The following is an 18,672-nucleotide window of genomic DNA, read 5'->3' on the forward strand; positions in this document are numbered from 1 at the left end:
AGTCTACATAGGTTAGCTTAGATTCAAAATGAGATGTCAGAATTGGCTCATGCAAGATTGTCGGCAAATCGGATGCCAATGTCAACGCCCCATCATTCTATTTTATTTGAGTCCTTTCATGCTGCTAGATGATTTATTGTTAAAAAATGCACTAGAAAATGTGGATGGGTGGGTTTGTTTGTGTGACGTGTAGTGTACGACAAAAAACCATCTCGAATTCCTCCGAGTAATATACTTCCAATACAAATTTCAAGATAAGATGGTTGTATCATTGTGCACTTTTTCGTCGTTCCCTGTAGATTTTATCTGTTGAGCGTGTAAATCGCTCCACCATCACGGCGCTACTTGTAGCGACCCATGGAATCAACCTGCGGCTTCATTCAAACTCGTTGGAGAGGTCGTAGCCTCCCAATGAAATGTTTCTTTCGATCGATTTTCCATCAACTAACTGTTCATAACGAGATGATAAGATGCCATCGTAAAATCCCTGAATGCACGTGAATTCATTGGTTATTTTAGATATATTTTCGGAATATTTTCATAATCTTGCATACGTTCTGGAGTTTGATGATCACATTCAACTGCGAACCCAGATTTGTGATCGGCATGTCAGTGGCCGTGTACGTGGCGGCCGTGAGTGTTTTTGTGGCGGCAACTGCCTACTTCATTCAGCAAACGAGTTTGCCGATTTGGCAGGCCTTCCTCTTCGCCTTGCTTCTGTCGTACATTCCGTCGTATCTAGAGCCATGTCCGATGTCACCGGATGGCCGGTACTGGCCGTGGTTTGCCACGCGTGATTGGCGATGGCTGTCACCGTTCGTCAAGAAAGCCGAGTTGCACTTTGAAGCGCCTCTGGTAAAAGGCACGCAGTACTTGTTTGCAGTCCACCCGCATGGCATTGCGTCGTGGCACCACGGCGTGCTGCTCGCGAATTCGTCATCACCTGCCTTCAGCGACTTTGTGCCTGGCGACAAGCGGCGCCATTTGGGCGCGTCTATTGTGTTCCGCATCCCGCTATGGCGCGAGTTCATGTTGTACTTTGGCGTCGTGGATGCATCGAAGCAAGTTGCAAACGCAGTGCTCCAGTCAGGCAAGACCCTCGTCATTCTCGTTGGTGGCGTGATCGAGCAAATGATGGCCAAGCGCGGCGAGCATTTGATTTACGTCAAACAGCGTAAAGGTACGAACTCATTAAGAGCGTCATGCCTGCCCAAAATCGTCGAGCTCACCGCGTTCGCGCACCAGGCCATTGCAAACTCGCCATTCAACACGGCATTCCCGTCGTCCCAGTCTACTGTTTTGGCGAGACAGACATGTTTGAGATATCCACGTGCGTTTCCATCTTGTATTTGGCTGGTCGTCCTTCTCAACTTGGAGTAGGGTCATGCTCCCATTTCGACAATGGGTCGCCAAGCGATTCAGCGTCGCCTTGCCAATATGCTGGGGTCCGTACTGGTGGTGCCCCATCTACCCGTACGACGTCGAGTACCACCACGTGTTTGGGAACCCGATTCCCACGACCAAAACAGAGCACCCGACGCAGGACGACATCGACGCGGTGCATAAGCAATACGTCGACGAGCTCGAGCGCATTTTCCACAAGTATAAAGCGAAGTTTGGTTGCCCAGACGCAGTTTTGCACGTTCGATAAGCTTGCACCCCCCAGTAACAACTAAAAACCTCGAACGACTACTATGTTGTGGTAAAAGGCGTCGTATATCCTACATCGGCTTGCATGTACAAATGGACACAACTCTTCCAAAGATCGCAATGAGGTCGTTCGAGCACAACTCAAAGGGTCCGTGCCGGCGATGAGCGTGACAGGCTCGGTTCGACTCGTCTTCGAGGAGTTCCGATATCCACATCCATGCGACTCTTATGGCGCACTTCGTGGAGGTGGCCGTCTCCGTCGTTCTAAAAGAGAACGCGGTGTTGGAAAGATTCAAGCAGCAATCGGTGCTGCAGTTGCTGCGATACATTGTCGAGATTGACCTCGCCGATACAAGCGGACCGCCCGTGCATTGGAACTACGGCCGGTGGTGTGAAACCATCGAAACTGCGAAGGCATACTCGATCGAGATGTTAGATGAACGTACGCAGTTCGCCAAAACTCGAAAGACAGAGAAATAGTTGACGTGATGGGCCAGAAAGGCAGCGGCCCCTCGTTCCCGCATGAATTTGCACACACGATGGCGCTGTTGTCGTTGCAGTGCGTCGTATCTGTCCGCCGGGAAAACAGTTGGGCCTGGCATTGGATGCACCACGCAGTGTTGGCCATTATCTCGACTTGAATTAGAAATCCGTTGGTTAAAGTGGTCCAAGAGGGTTCGTGCGCAAATACTCTTCCGCGTTTTGGATCTATCGTCGTGGCAATAGTCCAAGTGTGCACGTACGCGGTGGACTTGTAGCTTTACCAGGTTGTAGCGAATCGCTCTACATGCTGCCGCTCGTCGGCTTTGCCCTAGGACCATGACACTCTCCTGTTGAAAACCTCCCCGATGCCGTCCGATTCTTCTTGTCGTGTCTGACGGTCGCCACGACGCGACGCATCGTGCTGCCATCCCAAGATTCCCCGTATCGTCACAGATTGACTGGCCAAGCGACTCGACCATCGCAAAGTCGTCGGCAGGGAGGGACGGGTTCGTATACGAGATCGGCCGCCCTCGATGGGCCATCTTAAGCAATGCCACGTCGACCTTAAGGTGGGAGCCGTGGGATGGGTCCACACCCCCACAGTCTCTGCGTCATTGCCACAGACAGCGGCAGCTTGTGGAACCTCCGACAGCTTTCCAATCTTTCAGGTCGGTCTTTCGACGCGCCTTCCTTACAGGATGTGACATCGGTCGGACGTTTGTAAATTGAATAGTTCAAGTGGCATTATGATGAGTTGCGACCGTTTGACATATTGATTCAGGAAGCGCGGTCGAGATGCACGAAGGACCGAAAGTGCTGTCTGTTGAGTAGACAGTTTTGCTCTTGTACCGCATTGGCCACCATTTCGTGTCCGTGGTCGATGGCCGCCTTCGCCGGAACGCGGGCATTGCCCGTGCAGGTCCTTGTACAATCACCATTGTCATGTGGAAGAAAACGAAAGTTGTGCTCTTCATCAGCCTTGAAACGACAAAGTCACCACTCGCGTCGACGGAAACGTGAACTCTTTCGGCAATGCAGTTATGCACAACGCGTCGGCAGCACTTGAGGCTGATTGACACCAGGGTGTCGGGTCTACAGTAGGGTGGCGAGTCTATTTGGAGTTTTCTATCGAAGTTTTGAAACATGAGGTAAGCCCACCATTGCAGGACACACACACCATGCCACGGGGCAACGACTGTTGTTTGAATATATCAGTAGGCTGCCGCACCATGCGCCGTCTCGCCCCTTTGTTGTACAGCACCGTCGAACTTGCTGTTGATATTCACACCATTGCGTTCACAACATGCTCTTTACGACTAGCAACGATCTCATCCCGCCCCCGACACGGATCAAATCCTGCATTGTTCCGACCCAGCCGTTGACCCCGTCTCATCGTGTGGAGCATTCCCGTTGACTGGTGTCAGCTGCGCTGACAGCGGCGGTCGTTTGAATGATGGCCCGAGTCATGTCGATTTCCACAAGGTGTAACGATTCGTTTCAAGCGTTACATCCCAAAGCACAACTGCCACAACCGAAACGACACGGCGGCGCACCCTTCGCCCCCCCCAAAGCGAGCCCGATGCCGGCCTCAGCCAAGTCCGTCCTTCAGGATGGCAAGCGGCGGTATGGAAAGACGTTTCGAGGCTCGTTCAACACATACAAAGTAAAAGTCGATGACCCACTTGTACTGGACCCTCGTGCGACAACGTCGCTGCTCCTCCCACGGCAGAACGGCGAAACTTTCCAGCTATGGGTCGCTCGGAACCTCGAGCTGTCGCCACTCATGCGTGCGGCCGATGCCCTCATGGTCGTTCTGAGCTTCGTCATGGTGGCGTTTTTTCTCTACACAAACTGGAGCACGTACAGCATCGACTTGGAGCCATCTGTGCAGAGTGCGTTCGCCACACCATGTCATCTTTCTAACGTAGCGTTCCAGGTGCAAGCAACGTGATCGGGATTCTCTTCACCGCCGAGTAAGCCGATACCATTTCCTCCCTGGGGCACAACCGATTCATGCTTGCCGCGTTGTAGTTACATCGTTCGCGTGTACGCCGCCCCGCTTCGACTCGAGTACATCACGAGCGTGTTTTCTCTCGTGGACTTGATTGGCGTTGCATCCGCCTGGATTGAAATATCGTTTACACAGCACACCCTGACCATGCTCAAGCTCGACACTGCCGGTCGACAGTTCCTCTCGATGCTCCAAGTGATGAAATCGATGCGCGTGCTGCGGGCGTACCGCCTCCTGCGCTTCACGTCGTCCATCGTCCAGCGCCAGATCCTTGCCACCGTGCTCACGGTGCTCTGCATGATCATTGCGGTCGCGGGCGCCCTACAAAACGTCGAACTGTGTCCCGCGCAATGTCCCGACTTTTGCATTCCCCACTACCGCGACGATGTGTTGACGTGCTCCGAGATCGAGATCACGTTTCCCAATACAAATTTGACCACGTGGTGCACGAGCTTTGTCAACTACACGCTCGCGAGTCCCCACCCTCCGACCAACTGCTGTCGGTGTCAAGTGTACCGATTTCTCGACTGGATCTACTTTGTCGTGGTACGACCGGCCAAATAGAGCAGGGCATCTCGAGTCATTGTGCATGGACAGGTCACGATATCGACCCTCGGGTACGGCGACATTTCGCCCAAAACGTCGGCCGGCCGCATCGGCACGTCCATCTTGATCATGATGACGTTTGTCTTTCTTCCGATCCAAGTCAACACGCTCGTGTCGGTCATTTCGCAGCACTCCAAGTACAACAAGGCATTTACTTCACGCAGCGACACGCACGGCGTCATCACAGCCCACGAGCTCGACGTTGGTATGCTGCATGCGTTTCTCCGACAGTTCTTTCACCCGCAGAATCGCAACTGGAACGAACGGGTGCGTGCCATGCATGGTAGACTTGACCTCCGCTTGCTCGTGACGCGCGCCACTTCTTTTCGCCATAGATTGTGATCCTCCATCCCCAAGAACCAACCCCCGACGTGACCAAGATCATCCACCAGTTCGAGCCCCGCGTCACTTACATCGTCGGGTCGGCCATGCAAGAGTCGGACCTCAAACGCGCCGCCGTCCCCACGAGCTCTGTCTGCTACGTCCTCACGTCCGCATCCGGGGACAAGACTGGGCGTGCTGACCAAATGTCGGCCATTCTCACGACTGCGTTCCGCGTCATGAACAAGACGGTGCCCATCTTCACCCAAGTGATTGCGTCGACGTCGGTGTCGTACTGCACAATCTCTGGCGCCAACAACGTGGTTTGCGTGCAAAAGCTCAAGATGAGCATGCTCGCGCTCAGCTGTCGAATCAAGGGACTCACGACGCTCCTCACAAACTTGCTGTCGACGCTGGCGCCGCCCCTCAAACCGCCCAAGGACGCGTGGATGACAGACTATCTCGAAGGTGTGTTCCTCGAATGCAGTCGTCCGGCGGCGGTCACTCTGTTTCGTTGTAGGCGCCATGAGCAAGATCTTTCGCGTCGACATCCCGCGGTCCTTCTCTGGCATCACGTACCACGAACTCGTCATGTTCCTGTACAACAACCTTCAAGTGATTCCCATTGCGATGGAAACGGTACGGCCACAACGCCGTTAGCCAAACGTCTTGAGCGGTCACGACGACTTGTACACAGGGCACGAACTCGATTCAGCTGAACCCGATGTCGTTCAAGCTCGGCCAGGCCGCCGATCCCAAACTTTGCTGCACCGTGTACGTCATCGCGCCGGGCGTCGAGGTTGTCGACCGCATCAACGAGTACCAGCTCGAGCAAATCCGGCAATTCCGACAGACGTTGCGCAAAATGGAGCGTGCCAAGGCCGACGCCGAAGACAGCGACAGAGTCAAGCCTGTGCAGAGCCCCAAGCGGCAAACGAAGAAACTTACGCTGGGCGGGCACATGTTCAAGTCCAAAACGGATGACGTGGCCGGGTCCGACCTCAAGGTGGCGTACGATCAGTTCATGGTACGACACGGCTGGTCACGCCGCAGCGGTTGACGTGGCAAGCTAGGCAAAGGAAGTGCCATCCGTGCTGAGCCGGCACATCGTTATTGTTGGGCTCCCGTACGAACTGCAGGACCTCCTCGGCCCGCTGCGCGCCAAATCGACGTCTCAGGTAGGCTGACGCGTTGAGCACGTGCCTCGAGTAACTTCCGCTGTCGTGGACGTTAGATTGTTGTGATTTTTGCCCCGACAAAGATGTCGATCGCCGATTTCGAGCGGCTCACGCACCCTGATCGCACGTACTTTGCGTTGGGGTCGCCCCTGAGCTCTTTTGATTTGCAGCGCGTGAGCATTACGTCTGCGGCGTCCGTGATCGTGCTGGTACGTGGATCGGGTTGCCACCGCTCTGACCGGCCCGGATTGTCGCGTAGTCGACGTCGGGCACGTGCAACTCGCCGTCCACGGTCGAATTCTTCGACAAAAACATGGTGGACGCCGACGCCATCACGTGCGTGCGGTTCATCTTGGAAGGGTGCAGCCGGCACCACAAGCACCCGCCCAACCTGATTGTTGACCTCGCCAAACACACGAACGTGCGATTCCTCAGCATGGCTGTGAAGCGCGAGAGCCGACGGGACCGCCGTGTGACCGACCACCAACCAGGAGTTGATGACGGCGCGTACTCGGACATGGAATTCGCGACGAACGAATCGGACGACGTGCTGGATATGAACCACATCTGCGAGCCTGCATATGCCTCGGGTGCGACACCGACCCTGACCTCGCACACGTAACCCAATGACTGTTAGGACGTGTGGCAGTGAACGGCTTGATCGAGTCGCTCATGAGCGAATGTTATCAAAAGCCCACACTGCCTGTGATCATCGACGCGCTCTTGCACGGCCAGGAGCCTGACAACGAGTACGACCTTCTGTCTCTATTTCAAATCAACAAGCCCGCTTGCTGACGACGTTGTCGTAGCCTTCAACTATTTCAAGTGCCGTGCCCGAAAGGTCTTGTGGGCAAAATGTTTGGCGAAAGCTTTCGGAAACTCCTGCGCCACGTACGTCACATGCGTTTCAAGGATGCAGGCTGCTGACCATGTCGCGGCTGCAGAACTTGATCTGTATCGGGTGCTGGCACCCCGAAGTAGTCGCATCCAATGCTTCCAAAGTCACCCCCGCTTACGTGCACACGAACCCAAAGACCGAGATGAAGCTCCACGCAAAAGATCTCCTCTACGTCATCGGTCGCCCCACCTCTCACATCGATTTGTGACCCCTGTTTTCCTAATTTATTCGACCACATCTGGCTCATTTCGCCCTGTGGTTTCACTCGAGTTTCGACGGCCGACGGGACGATTCGTGGTGCGACCAACGTGCACGGAACGTGACGACCACCGTCCCGAACGCAAGGATGCCCCCTGCAACCGCCGTCGACGTCAGCACTCGACGTCGAAACCATGCAGCGTCTCGAGCTGCAATCGCTTCGTCGTTCAAAATACGGCGCGCCTCGTCCTGGTCCGCTTGTCGTTGAAGAGATGCTAGGCCCTTAGCGATTGCATCCTTCCGTAACGCTGCCTTCTCCTCTTGTCGACGAGCAATCTCCGCCTTTATGGACAAGATTTTCATCGACGTCGCGTTGATCTCGTGTTGTACTGTCTTCCACTGACGTAAGTGCTCCATCAACTCACGTTCTCTCTCCCGCAACACGTTGACGTCGTCTTGCTTCGCCGCAGCATTCGCGAGCATGGACTCTTTCATGTGTTTCCAGTGCGATGAGATTTGCTGTTGATGCGCCTCTTCAAGCAGGAGTAGGGCCGTCCAGTTGTTGCGCCACGTCACCTGCTTGGCCCGCAGCTCGTCCACGATTGTCATGTTCAAAGGCAGCAATTGAATCTCCTTCTGCATGGCGCGAACGCGGTCCATTACTTTCTGCACTCGATTTTGCTGTTGTTCTGTCTTCATATTGGTGCTCATGGCGCTAAAGATCACCACGGCCACCACCGCCAAACCCCACGCTGCATTGCGCCATCGTCCCATTTCTTCCGTGAGTGAGCAAGGCAATACGGATAATGGTGTCCGGATAACAGGGGAACATAGTACTACTACCCGTAGTAGGGTAGTAGTACTGGGCTTACCATCCTTCCGCACATTGTCAACGTGCATCCCAAAAATCACTCGCCCCAAAACAGCCAAAACGGCGTGAATGTTCTAATTCACATTCACGGTCAATCCGCAGTACAAAGCGACGAGCCGCGGAAGAGCCCCCCGTTGCATTACATCTACCACACAAATGCAGGTTCATCACGCCCACTCATAAGAATGACCCGTTTTGAAGTTTTGAAAACATGGCACGTACGTATACAATTCGTGGGAAGTTTTAATTGCCACGACAGACACAATTGGTCGAACATTTTGCGGAGGTTCCTTGTGTCACACCAACACCTGGTACTGTTCCAATGACCCTCGATATCTGACTGCGCGAGTGCTCGTGGCAAGCGCTCTTGTGTCAGAAGACAGACAAGAACAGGCATGTGGCCACTTTGAATGCGAAGAATGCTGCGCTGGAGCCTCACGAACTCAAGAAGAGCCGTGAATTCACCCACGTGCCTTGAGGATATGAAGCAGTAATTCAAACTTATTTTAGGGAATGCTGTCACTTGGATGAATTGCACCAAGCACCTGAACAACCAATAGCATTTTTCAAAACGCTGAATTAATACTAGTTTTTGTATGGAGCATGGGTGTTAAATGGTGCGTATAGAGAAACGTGGGTGCGTTTATTGTCCTCGCAAGTTGCATTCACCGGCCAGACTGTGGCCGGTGAAGGCATTCCTGGAAGTCCAAGTCTCCATGGCGTGGACGTCGCCATTCCTTGCCGTCATTGTCGTAGTGTCTGCTGCCGTCGCAGCATCCATGCCGTCTCAATGTAAACCAAACGAGCTCTTGTGCGTCAACAGCGCGGGCACTGCAGGTCTGTGTTACATTCCCCAGGATCGGTGGGATTGCTGCGACGGCTTCCTCCACTACATGGGCCCAGGTGCCATGGACGAGTGCTGCTACAACCCAGCCACCAAGAAGACTTATCTCGCAAACTTCACCACCGGCGGATGCCTTGAATTCAAACGCACGCCTGAGCCCAAGCCTGTGGTCGTTCCCACCACAACAGCCACAACAACGTCGTCGTTGTATGCTGGCCTGAGCCTCACCAACTGGATCTTGATCGGGTCTGGGGTCGTCGTGCTTATTGGGGCCGCCGTGTTTTACGTCGTTCAGAGAAAACGCGCGTCTCATGCCCCTGGTAATGAGATCTGCATCATGGAAACCAAAGACCAGACCAAGCCCAAAGAAATAATGCTGTTCGATTAGGATAGAACTAATAATTCCTTCCGAGTTGCTTCAGCAATGATTATGACTGACGTATGCGGTGTACGTGATTGATCCACATTGCTACAACAACAATTTCACGCCAGTATTTTCTACATGTCATACTCGATACAAGCAAACAATTTGGCCAACTCCGTTGAATAATTTAGGTGTGACGGCCCCGAGGGTTACTCGACTTCGACGCGCGAATCTAATCGCCCAAACCCCGCCTCGGTCGTACCAGACGAGGTTGTCGAGTTGTCGCCGTGTTGCTTGACTTTCTTCATCTTGAATCGCCGCTGGTGGTCAAACTGTTTCTCCATCTCCCATCGAATCACGCGCTTGGTCTGTTCCTCCACTTCCCGGAGTCTCTCGGCCTCCCGCTCTTTCTCCTTCGCCACGCGATGGCTCTCGAGAACTCTAAGGCGTCGCAAACTCTCACGTTCGTCATTGCGCTGTTGCATGGCCATGGGCACGCGCGTTCGTCGGAGCTCGTCAATCTCCCGCGTCAACGTGTCCCTTTGTCGCACCAACTTTGCTTCTTCTGCCACGGCATTGGCGAGACCTTCATGCGGCACGTCGTCCAGTTCAATGATCTTCACGCTAGGTGTTTTCATTGTACTGAGAAGCTTCTGGAACACCTCATCGCACAGGAGCCTAATCTTGACTGCTCGATGTGCCAGGTTGCGCTGAAGGATTCTGGCGCTAGCGTCCATCCGTTCGATCAGTCGAAGGTGTTGGTGAATACTGGCCAGACGTTTGATTTGTCGCTTGCGTTGTCGAAGTCGTGCACACCGTTGAATCGTGGAAGCCGCCGCTGCTCTAATGCCAGCCCAGTACGTGGTCCACGCTCGCTGGATGATCAAAGTCGCCGCTTCCTGAAGGCGAAATCGTCGTCCACGACGCCGTAGCGCGTACCCATGAATGCAAAGGGCGATGCAGACTTGAGCGGCACGACGTTGCCGGCGAAAGGTCACGAGCCGCCACCACCTCTGCAAAACCAAGGTGCACCGGAACCGTTTGGCGTGCTGCTGAAGCATAAAGTCCCTCATAGCCACCTGGATGAGGGCTGCGGCGTGATTGATGAGCTGCCAGTACAACCGTTCGTGGTACGATTTCCGCCATATTTTCTGAATTCGAGTAGCACTGAGGTTTTGCTGCCGTCTCCTCGACCGGTCGAGATCCCTTCCCCGCTTCTTCTCCTCAAGTTCCTTCTTCTCTTCAAACGTTCGGCGTAACCACTCGCCCTTGATTTGCTCGACCCGTGATTTCTCCCGTAGACGAGCTTGTCGACGCTTGACACTTTCGATGATGCGTTGCCGCCTTGCCAAGCTGCCATCGACAAAGAACCGAGACGCGATGGCGCTGGAAAAAGAATGCCGGACCGCGTTCTGCTTTAGCGATTGGCGCTGCAGCGCCACGATTCTGGCTTCCATGGGTGTGCCGTGTCAAGGTCAACGTGGCGGCGGCCTTAGTGGAGACGCCGTTACGGTTGGAGAACCTCGAAACGCCTATTCAAATTGCCCAATCACCAAGCTCCATGTATTTTGACGGATTAATTTAGCCAGGAGGTGTATTTTGAACAACACTGTTTCGCCAGAAAGGCGTTTCTTCGACTTGAAACCGCGCGCGGATATGCGGCGGCGATCGAGGGGACCGCTGCCTCGACGGCTGCTTAATCCAGATGGACCGTCATCAGAAGCGATATTGACCCACGATTCATCCACAGCCATAAGCTCTGAGATCAATGACCTCGTCTCGAATCGAAAGCTCTTAGCGGCGTTGCAGCACGCCAAGGCGGCCAAAGTGCACTCGCGATATCAAGCGCAGCGCAACGAGGCGTCACAGGTGGATATGAACTACACGTACACCGAAAGCTTTCTTCCAGGGGTTTACTTTTACAAGTACCTGGCGTCGGTCGCGGATGTTGGTGGCGAACAAGACAAGGACGCTCTGCCGACAGAACGGCCTGACGACACCACTTGCCATATCCCGCTTCGGTCCGTCGGCCATCCCAAACTGCAACTCAAGTGTTGGTTGCCCGATACGATAGTGTTTGGGGCGAATTTCCCCCCCGTGTGGCTCTATAGCGATCAGAACGGGTACATTCGAAAGGTTGTGGCACTGGAAACGTCTCCAAATTGCACTGAAACGTGACGTTCATGCCAGGTGATCAACTTTCAAGACGCGCATGTCATGGAAAAGCTTGGGAACCGACGATTCGAAAACGACCCAGTCGTGGTGTTCAAAGAGCCTCAAGTCGTCAAAATGTCGACGGGGGTCACGACGACGGCCGGGGGGAACCATATCAAGCTGTACAACACATTGGAGCTCAAGAGCGCTCTCACCAAGGCGATCGGGAGTCCAGTCACGTTTGCCCTGCAAAAGTACGTCAAGCCCAAGGGTCCGAAGGCGTTCGTCGTGCGCGCTGTGTACAAAGCTGGCCGGCCAGCGTTCGGATGGACTATCACTAACAAGGTGCCGTTCGACGCGCCCAACTTGCCGTGCCTCAATCGGTTCTGTACCCTCACGGCACTTAACGAGAGCTGCTCGTTTGCTAAACTCACAGAGCGGGCGGTTGCCGACCTCATGGAGGTGCATGTGCGGGTACATGATCGGCACAGCTCCGTCGTGTGTTGAACTCAATCGGTGTGTGCCCAGATGCTCAAGTATGTGGAAGCGTCGCTGCGGTTGGCGTTTGAAAGCGTCGTGGCAGACTACATCAAGGACGACATGGGGCAGTGGTGGCTCATCCAAGTCAAATGCTTTCGGCTCAAGAGCATGCGGCCGACATCACTCTCGTCAAAGCTCGGCGATGCCTACGATCGGTCAACTGTCCAAGACGATCTGGATGACGACGCCCCCGTCGCGACAAAACCCAACCAGCACGCATCAGCGCCAGATCCCGACGGGTGGAAAGTGCACAAGATGGTGCCGTGCAAGTTGTGCCAAGTGCTATACCTCCAGCACGAAGTCGCGTACAAAATGACGATGAAAATGATGTATGAAACCATTGCCCGGATCCGGCTCCGGTCCGCCATCGACGCGAACCTGGCATTTCTCGGACATCCCAAGGACGACCTGGACAGCGGCTTGCTCTACCAAACGTGGAACGTGTGTAACTTGTGCTATGCGCTGTATGAGCGCGACCAGGCATTGCTCAAGGTCGAGGCCAAGTTCACGGCGTATCTGGGGTGCCCCACGAGGGAGACAATGGCCCCAATGGCATCTCGCAAAGGAGAGTGCGCCAGTGGTAGCAATGGCGCCGTCACCATCACTCACGAAGCCAATGTGGCACGGTCGCAGCCGATGCTAACTCAAGTTCCCACCGAGTTTACGCTGTGCAGGCTCATGCTCTTCTTCACGGCGCTATACGACATCCCGAAGGAATTGTTCGACAGCGAAAGCCAACAACTCATTGACCCCACGCGACCAAAGCGGTCTCGACTGTACCTTCGCTTTGCCGTTCTGGGTTTCGACTGCTTTGTACCTCTCGATGCCCATACCATGCTGGCGTCAACGTCCACTCATGGCGGCTCGACTTCTACCACATGCTACTGGATCCCGCTCAACCTCATGCGATGCTTTCACTTCTTCGCGCCGAAAACCCCCCTCGCGTCAAAGTTGCGCGAGTCTTCTGGTCTTGGCTCGTACCTGGCGGACGAAGGCACGATCACGATACAGCTCATTCGGTGCACAGACCCCCACACCGTCGACATTGACCCGCGGAGGGGCCATCAACAGCAACAACCACCCCCTCCAACATCCTCGCTTTCCACCGGTCGACCACCTAGGAGAGGTGTGAAGAAGCGCGATGCAGCCATGTTTGAAGCCCCGGGATCGTACTCGGTCCTCCTTGGGTCAACCAAGATCCAACTCTACCAGTTTCGAAGTGCTTACGTCTCCAAGACAGACGTGTACACGAGCATGAGCTCCGGCGAGCTCTTCAACTTAAAGGCGAATGTTGGGTTCGAGCGCATCCGAGTCGTTAACTCCAAGCACATTACGGCCAAGTACAACCTCCGGCAATACTTGGGCGTGTTTGTGCCAGATGCGTCGTACGTGGCCACTGACAAGCTGTGCTCGGAATGGGTCGATAACATGAACGCCGTCACCGAAGACGCAAATTTGACGGTGCCAAAGGCCCACTGCGACCGGTACCGTCAACACGGTGGCGGTCGCAACAGCACCGTTACATCGCTTCGTGAGCCCAACGAGCTCGAGGAGTTGATTGAAGAAGCATCGTGCCGTCAGAATCGCCAAACGGACGCCGTCGTCCCGCTGCACCGACGACATCCATCTCAGCAAGGCGAAGGCACGGACGAAGGAGATTGTGAGCAAGAAAATGAGGAGCTCTTGGAAGGCATTATACCATCCCCACACGACGAAAATGGTGGCGATGACGACGACGCCTTGCTGTCACAACGACGGCAATCGTCCGGAACAATCAGAAAATCAACCAAAGGACCAGCACTGCCGACCCCACCGACTTGGTGCATCACAGTGATGCTTCATCGCACGCACAACTGGCACCCCAGTGAAGGCCACACCGGGTGGACCGCCACGCTTGGTTTTCTGGAGGAGGTATAGAGCCCAACCCATCGGAGCGCGCCAAACATATTGCGTAGGTACACGTCGCGACTCAGCAGATCTCGCTTGGCAACAACGACCACTCCCAGGTCGCGCAAATGGAGTACGAGTCCATTCGACGAGGCCATGGAGCGAACCCCAGCCAAGATTCCGATATCGTGTTTGACAGTACGCACCACATCTACGTACGGGGAGCCCTGGATGCGATGCAGGCATTTTACGGCAGTTCACGTGGCGTTTGCACCGTGCACCTCACACATGCTTCGTCAACGCCAGCGTCGTCGTCAAAACGGACGGTCGACATCGATCTGACCGAATTGCAATCTTGCCACACGATCGACGGCACGTTTAACATTCACGCTGACGCGTTGCTGGTAATGCGCATGGAAACTCGGTAGTCGATGCATGATATACTCACTCATCCGCTCTACGCTGAATTGTAGGAGTCGCAGCCATACCCGCCGTATTTATCCGTGTCGATCTCCATCACAAAGGTGCCAGATGACGAGGACGTTGATCTCGCTGTGTGGATGGCCCGCCCAGCGGCCCCAGGGCTTCAAGTACTGTCGAGATTATCTGCGACCACTATGACTGAAGCATAAGAGGGGGTAATGCAATCGCAGGACCGATACTGAATGGCGGGGTGTTGAGCGCTCTGCACATATTCGCAACTGATGTCATGTTGTGGTTGTGAAGGAGCGTGTGAATGTGGATTACTGCAGCGATGCGGCAGTGACTTTGGTAGGAGTGGGCAGCAACGTTACGTCTGGAAGAAGGGCATCCATGGCGGCTGTGGCATTTGCCTGGCGGGTTGGTGCATCAGCCATGAGGGACCCCAAGTCGAGCCCAATTTCTGTTAGCACTTGGTCGACGACGGCGTCGCCTTCGGCTTCGACCTCTTCGTCATCGAACTAGGTAGCGATTCCATGAGAGACAGAAGGAAAATGATATGCGTACGGCATCAATCAAGGTGTCGTCGAGCATTTCTTCCCGCATGCCCATCATTTCGCTCTGCTTTTCAAAGTCCATGATGACTTTCTGGAAGCGGTTCATATCCATTTGCTTGCTTGTGCTCGCCATAGTCTGACAGCGCGTGAAAAATTGTGAGGTCATGACGAGGACATTGATACCTTTGTGGTCTTTTCTATGGCTGCAACCATTGTCATTTGGGCCGCCATGGACTGTATAACTAACGTTCATGAATTGGGTCTTCAAAGGAGAGACGCAGGGTTACTGACCGTGGTTTGTAGCCCGATACTACCCAAGTTGCTTTTCAACATGGTCATCTTGTCCTTCTGCTGTCGCAACTGAATCAACTGCTTAGCGAGAATCTTTGTCCCGCCAGTGTTGCCTTCCTTTGCTGCTTTCTTGATGTCTGCAATCAGTTGCTTCTCCTGTCGCTCCAAGGCCATTTTCTCCCGCTCGAGCTCTCGTTGGCTCTGTGCGATACCGCGCTTCGCTTCCTTCGCTCGCTCACGAGGCGTCTTCTCCGGCTTACCAAACCCGAACATTACGCACCGCGGCAATTCTCCTTGTTGGATTCCATATAGCACAAAAGTATTTTAAATCACTCGTTTTAAAAAGTTTTGAAACGTTCTCTTTGTATGTGAAATCCTCTTTCCTGTCTGTAAAGAAAAGCAGTATTTATAGCCAATCAAATAGTCTTAGGGGAGTTTTGAGACAGGAAAGAAAAGCAGTATTAATAGCCAATCAATTAGGCTTAGTGGAGTTCCATTCGACGCTGCTCGACGATAAATCTCCACTGTTACATCCGTTTGCGGTCGGAGTTTGATGTAATTTATCGTAGATTGGCATACAAATACGAAGACAACTGCAACATGCAGACATGTACAGTAAGTAGTACATGGCATCCGACATCAAACCGACAAATTTTGACCAAAGGATTGGACGACAGACAACAGGAAGCGCAATGATTGGATGAAATATATATTCACACAATTGGATTGGGCGATGGCAATGTCCTTCATCAACATATCATCCACATGTACATGGCAACCGACATTAAACCGACACATTCTCGCCAGGACATTGGATGACCGACATCAAATATCGTTTTGATTGGAAAGTGATATTTTGCAGCATCGGATTGGCCGTTTAAATTGTCGTTTACCAACATATCACGAACATACAGTGATAACACAATTGGATTGGCAAATACGAAATGAAAATTAGGCAGTTTTGAAATTACCAGATCTGAGCATGCCGTCAACACAGAAGGCGACGGTGCCGTCGAAGACGACTTTTGAGGAGTCTTTCCTTGGTACCAACACCTGAAGCGCGTACAAAACGTATCAAAAGCAGTTCGAGTCCTTTCTGCGACTGCAGAAGGATGGTATCGACCCGTGCTCTGCCGGAACTGAAGAGTTGACCGACTTTTTCCACCACCTCTACTCCCAGGACCGTACCATAGACCAGGCAAAGTCGTCCCTTGTGACGTACTTCAACAAACTTGGTGTGGTTCCAAACCCGGCCCAGGACCCGGCGACAAGGCGCTATATCGTGGGGCTACAGAAGTACAACAAACAGAACAATGTCGACGAAAAGAAGCCGCATCCCCTTACCGTGCAAGAGCTGTCCACGCTCATGAACATCTTTGCATGTCTGCATCCCTTTCTTGGTGCCATGCTGCGGCTCCTCTTGGCTGTTGGCTTTGTTGGATGCTTTCGCATGAGCGAAGTCCTGGCACTACGTTGGAACGACGTTCAACTCGTCACGGACAGCAATGGACGATACCTCTCCGTGCGCTTACGTTGGCACAAGAAGGCGAGCGTAGAAGAGGACTCGCAAGTGTATCATCTCGTCGACGAGATGTCCTTTCCGTGCTTGCGCGCGTGCTTGTTCTACGAAGAGTACATTTTGAAGATCAGAACGTCCGGGCAGAACATGGCGACGAGTATCTTTGTCTTCCCAAAATATGCCGCAACGAAGACGGGTATCCCTCGGATCGACTGGAGCCACCCCCTCGACCAAAACAGTGTGCGCAAGACACTTGGTGATACTGTCGAAAGAACTCTAGATCTCCCTATTGGCAAATCTTTGCACAGTCTGCGTCGAGGTGGATCGTTCTACCTTGTATTTGTGTCGAAGGAGTGCCGGTTCAACTTTAGGGAGTTGATGGCATGGTGTCGTTGGGCTGATGCCAAGACATGCTGTGAGTACCTGATCATTCAGAGCATCAGCAACGAGATTGACCCACGGAGTCTCCTTCGTACCGGTCACGGTGAAAGTCTAGTGCCGTGGCAATCGGACGTGACAACCACGGTCGATTTGACCTTCACCGTTGACGACCTTGGGAGAACGTTGGCCAAACTTGCGGCAACTGCCAGTCGCAAGGCATCTGGCCACGGTGGTGACCAAGCAGAGTTCGATGGAAGAGTTCGTTGTCTAGAAGGCCATTCCAACGGCACGTTCTGGAACCGAGGCCTGGCAGCAGTGGTTCGTGGCCGACCCATCCATCGGCTTGGTTTGTTCACTGAAGAACTAAACGAAAGAGATGATACGAATGGATCGGAAGAAGTACTCTGAGCGTTTACCTTGGCGATGGCTTTCAGCAAGTATCAATCCTACCAGCAGTTTGAAGCAGCCTATCGGGGTTTCACCAGCTCCTATGTGAAGCTGCTTCGTGATGTGAGACGTAGGAAAGCATAAATGCTTTGTAGTTGCAGGTTTGACTTAGGGGAAATAATTGTTTGCATTATGACCTGGACGGGGATTGAACTCTGGGCGAATTGCAATGACTGGTACCCTTATTTTTCATGGATTCACGCCCAAAATGGAAACCTGGCGGACCAATGTAAGTAGGGGGTATCCCTTCTACTTCTTGGATGGAAGCTGAAATAACGTATTCTTTTTATCCAAACAGAACAATGTCTGACGGATATGTCGCACCCGCCAGATTATCCATACATAACGCACAAGGTCTGACCAAAATTGTAGATACAGTATAAATTCTAAATACAAAACCATCGAAAGCCTGTATATTTTATATCACACAAAGAGTTTACAGCAAAATAACTCCACGAACAGTGAGGATCGTATACATCCTCAGTCGACTGTGCACACAAGGGGGTGTGGGGCATGAAAAGTTGTTTCTCAAATTCCTCGAGTCAGGGAGCGTTGAAATCGACTGCGTTAAGACAAGTGTCATTATGGATCCCACTGGTCAAAGTTTTGTACTGTAATCGTCGAGAAGTTTGCCCTCTTCCTCTCGCCTTACGATAAAGAGCTGGGTGTTCCTGTGTCCAAAAGTTCATGTAGTTAATACTTCCGACAAGTGAAAATGTCATGGCTCGACGAATTCCCACGTTTTTGCAATCTGTCGTGGGCTCAAGGTATCTGAAAAATATTGCAAGACTACAGCGCAAAAAAGGACGGTGGAATTGTCGTCAAGCAAGAGCAAACTTGTACCAAGTATGCGTTTCGTTGCATGCTTACAGGGAACGACGGAATGGTACGCCTATCGAATTTTCCTGAGGGACAACTTCTATTTTAACCAATCAGCTCATAGGAAAAATTTAGAGCAATACGATTGGCTAATTGATATTTTTTCCCGCGCGCGCTAAGATTTTAAATTCGCCACTAATAATATTGACGCCACTTTCGTTTTCACATGAGGT

The 18,672-nt window shown here is 53.0% G+C and overlaps 8 protein-coding genes across 11 annotated transcripts; 4 read left to right on the forward strand and 4 right to left on the reverse strand.

The window, feature by feature from the left end:
- Positions 1–606: 606 nt before the first annotated feature.
- On the forward strand, positions 607–1,651 carry H310_03549 (hypothetical protein; the record flags this gene model as incomplete). Its single annotated transcript, XM_008867459.1, has 3 exons — positions 607–1,180; positions 1,246–1,330; positions 1,381–1,651. The coding sequence occupies 3 exons, from the start codon at positions 607–609 to the stop codon at positions 1,649–1,651; spliced, it is 930 nt and encodes a 309-aa protein (XP_008865681.1).
- A 2,014-nt stretch (positions 1,652–3,665) lies between these two features.
- H310_03550 (hypothetical protein) lies at positions 3,666–8,131 on the forward strand. Of its 4 annotated transcripts, none has more exons than XM_008867461.1 (14): positions 3,666–4,025; positions 4,070–4,106; positions 4,165–4,690; positions 4,742–5,017; positions 5,086–5,539; positions 5,592–5,710; positions 5,769–6,098; positions 6,145–6,249; positions 6,306–6,458; positions 6,509–6,839; positions 6,887–6,998; positions 7,059–7,140; positions 7,194–7,749; positions 7,816–8,131. In XM_008867461.1, the coding sequence occupies exons 1-13, from the start codon at positions 3,713–3,715 to the stop codon at positions 7,353–7,355; spliced, it is 3,000 nt and encodes a 999-aa protein (XP_008865683.1). In that variant the 5' UTR covers positions 3,666–3,712; the 3' UTR covers positions 7,356–7,749; positions 7,816–8,131. The 4 variants fall into 4 exon arrangements, with proteins under 4 accessions (XP_008865683.1, XP_008865684.1, XP_008865682.1 ...); XM_008867462.1 differs by having other exon boundaries at positions 6,899–6,998; XM_008867460.1 differs by having other exon boundaries at positions 7,194–8,131.
- On the reverse strand, positions 7,268–8,137 carry H310_03551 (hypothetical protein). The gene has a single exon (XM_008867464.1). It carries the CDS (start codon positions 8,117–8,119, stop codon positions 7,409–7,411), a length of 711 nt encoding a protein of 236 aa, XP_008865686.1. The 5' UTR covers positions 8,120–8,137; the 3' UTR covers positions 7,268–7,408.
- Positions 8,138–8,867: 730 nt separating this feature from the next.
- Positions 8,868–9,498, reverse strand: H310_03552 (hypothetical protein). Its single transcript, XM_008867465.1, has one exon. The coding sequence runs from the start codon at positions 9,371–9,373 to the stop codon at positions 8,882–8,884; it is 492 nt and encodes a 163-aa protein (XP_008865687.1). The 5' UTR covers positions 9,374–9,498; the 3' UTR covers positions 8,868–8,881.
- Positions 9,499–9,588: 90 nt separating this feature from the next.
- H310_03553 (hypothetical protein) lies at positions 9,589–10,933 on the reverse strand. The gene has a single exon (XM_008867466.1). It carries the CDS (start codon positions 10,879–10,881, stop codon positions 9,634–9,636), a length of 1,248 nt encoding a protein of 415 aa, XP_008865688.1. The 5' UTR covers positions 10,882–10,933; the 3' UTR covers positions 9,589–9,633.
- A 143-nt stretch (positions 10,934–11,076) lies between these two features.
- Positions 11,077–14,975, forward strand: H310_03554 (hypothetical protein). Its single transcript, XM_008867467.1, has 5 exons — positions 11,077–11,560; positions 11,615–12,052; positions 12,107–14,029; positions 14,074–14,409; positions 14,479–14,975. Exons 1-5 carry the CDS (start codon positions 11,081–11,083, stop codon positions 14,635–14,637), a joined length of 3,336 nt encoding a protein of 1,111 aa, XP_008865689.1. The 5' UTR covers positions 11,077–11,080; the 3' UTR covers positions 14,638–14,975.
- On the reverse strand, positions 14,394–15,579 carry H310_03555 (hypothetical protein). Its single transcript, XM_008867468.1, has 4 exons — positions 15,274–15,579; positions 15,166–15,216; positions 14,993–15,118; positions 14,394–14,946 (listed from the first exon to the last, which is right to left on the reverse strand). The coding sequence occupies exons 1-4, from the start codon at positions 15,544–15,546 to the stop codon at positions 14,749–14,751; spliced, it is 648 nt and encodes a 215-aa protein (XP_008865690.1). The 5' UTR covers positions 15,547–15,579; the 3' UTR covers positions 14,394–14,748.
- Positions 15,580–16,255: 676 nt separating this feature from the next.
- H310_03556 (hypothetical protein) lies at positions 16,256–17,581 on the forward strand (the record flags this gene model as incomplete). Its single annotated transcript, XM_008867469.1, has 2 exons — positions 16,256–16,279; positions 16,382–17,581. The coding sequence occupies 2 exons, from the start codon at positions 16,256–16,258 to the stop codon at positions 17,579–17,581; spliced, it is 1,224 nt and encodes a 407-aa protein (XP_008865691.1).
- Positions 17,582–18,672: the final 1,091 nt, after the last annotated feature.

Source organism: Aphanomyces invadans (genome assembly GCF_000520115.1).
Source record: "Aphanomyces invadans strain NJM9701 unplaced genomic scaffold supercont1.5, whole genome shotgun sequence".
Classification (NCBI taxonomy): domain Eukaryota; phylum Oomycota; class Saprolegniomycetes; order Saprolegniales; family Verrucalvaceae; genus Aphanomyces; species Aphanomyces invadans.

What these genes read in the sequence shown, in the direction of transcription:
- H310_03554 (XM_008867467.1), top strand. Translation starts at nt 11,081, where the DNA reads ATGCGGCGGCGATCGAGGGGACCGCTGCCTCGACGGCTGCTTAATCCA. An exon ending in AGAACGGGTACATTCGAAAG is followed by an intron (nt 11,561 to 11,614) that starts GTTGTGGCACTG and finishes CGTTCATGCCAG; the next exon opens with GTGATCAACTTTCAAGACGC. An exon ending in TCATGGAGGTGCATGTGCGG is followed by an intron (nt 12,053 to 12,106) that starts GTACATGATCGG and finishes GTGTGTGCCCAG; the next exon opens with ATGCTCAAGTATGTGGAAGC.
- H310_03552 (XM_008867465.1), bottom strand. Translation starts at nt 9,373, where the DNA reads ATGAGACGCGCGTTTTCTCTGAACGACGTAAAACACGGCGGCCCCAAT.
- H310_03553 (XM_008867466.1), bottom strand. Translation starts at nt 10,881, where the DNA reads ATGGAAGCCAGAATCGTGGCGCTGCAGCGCCAATCGCTAAAGCAGAAC.
- H310_03555 (XM_008867468.1), bottom strand. Translation starts at nt 15,546, where the DNA reads ATGTTCGGGTTTGGTAAGCCGGAGAAGACGCCTCGTGAGCGAGCGAAG. An exon ending in CCATAGAAAAGACCACAAAG is followed by an intron (nt 15,119 to 15,165) that starts GTATCAATGTCC and finishes ACGCGCTGTCAG; the next exon opens with ACTATGGCGAGCACAAGCAA. An exon ending in ACGACACCTTGATTGATGCC is followed by an intron (nt 14,947 to 14,992) that starts GTACGCATATCA and finishes ATCGCTACCTAG; the next exon opens with TTCGATGACGAAGAGGTCGA.
- H310_03550 (XM_008867460.1), top strand. Translation starts at nt 3,713, where the DNA reads ATGCCGGCCTCAGCCAAGTCCGTCCTTCAGGATGGCAAGCGGCGGTAT. An exon ending in TTCCCATTGCGATGGAAACG is followed by an intron (nt 5,711 to 5,768) that starts GTACGGCCACAA and finishes ACTTGTACACAG; the next exon opens with GGCACGAACTCGATTCAGCT. An exon ending in GGCCAGGAGCCTGACAACGA is followed by an intron (nt 6,999 to 7,058) that starts GTACGACCTTCT and finishes ACGTTGTCGTAG; the next exon opens with CCTTCAACTATTTCAAGTGC.
- H310_03551 (XM_008867464.1), bottom strand. Translation starts at nt 8,119, where the DNA reads ATGGGACGATGGCGCAATGCAGCGTGGGGTTTGGCGGTGGTGGCCGTG.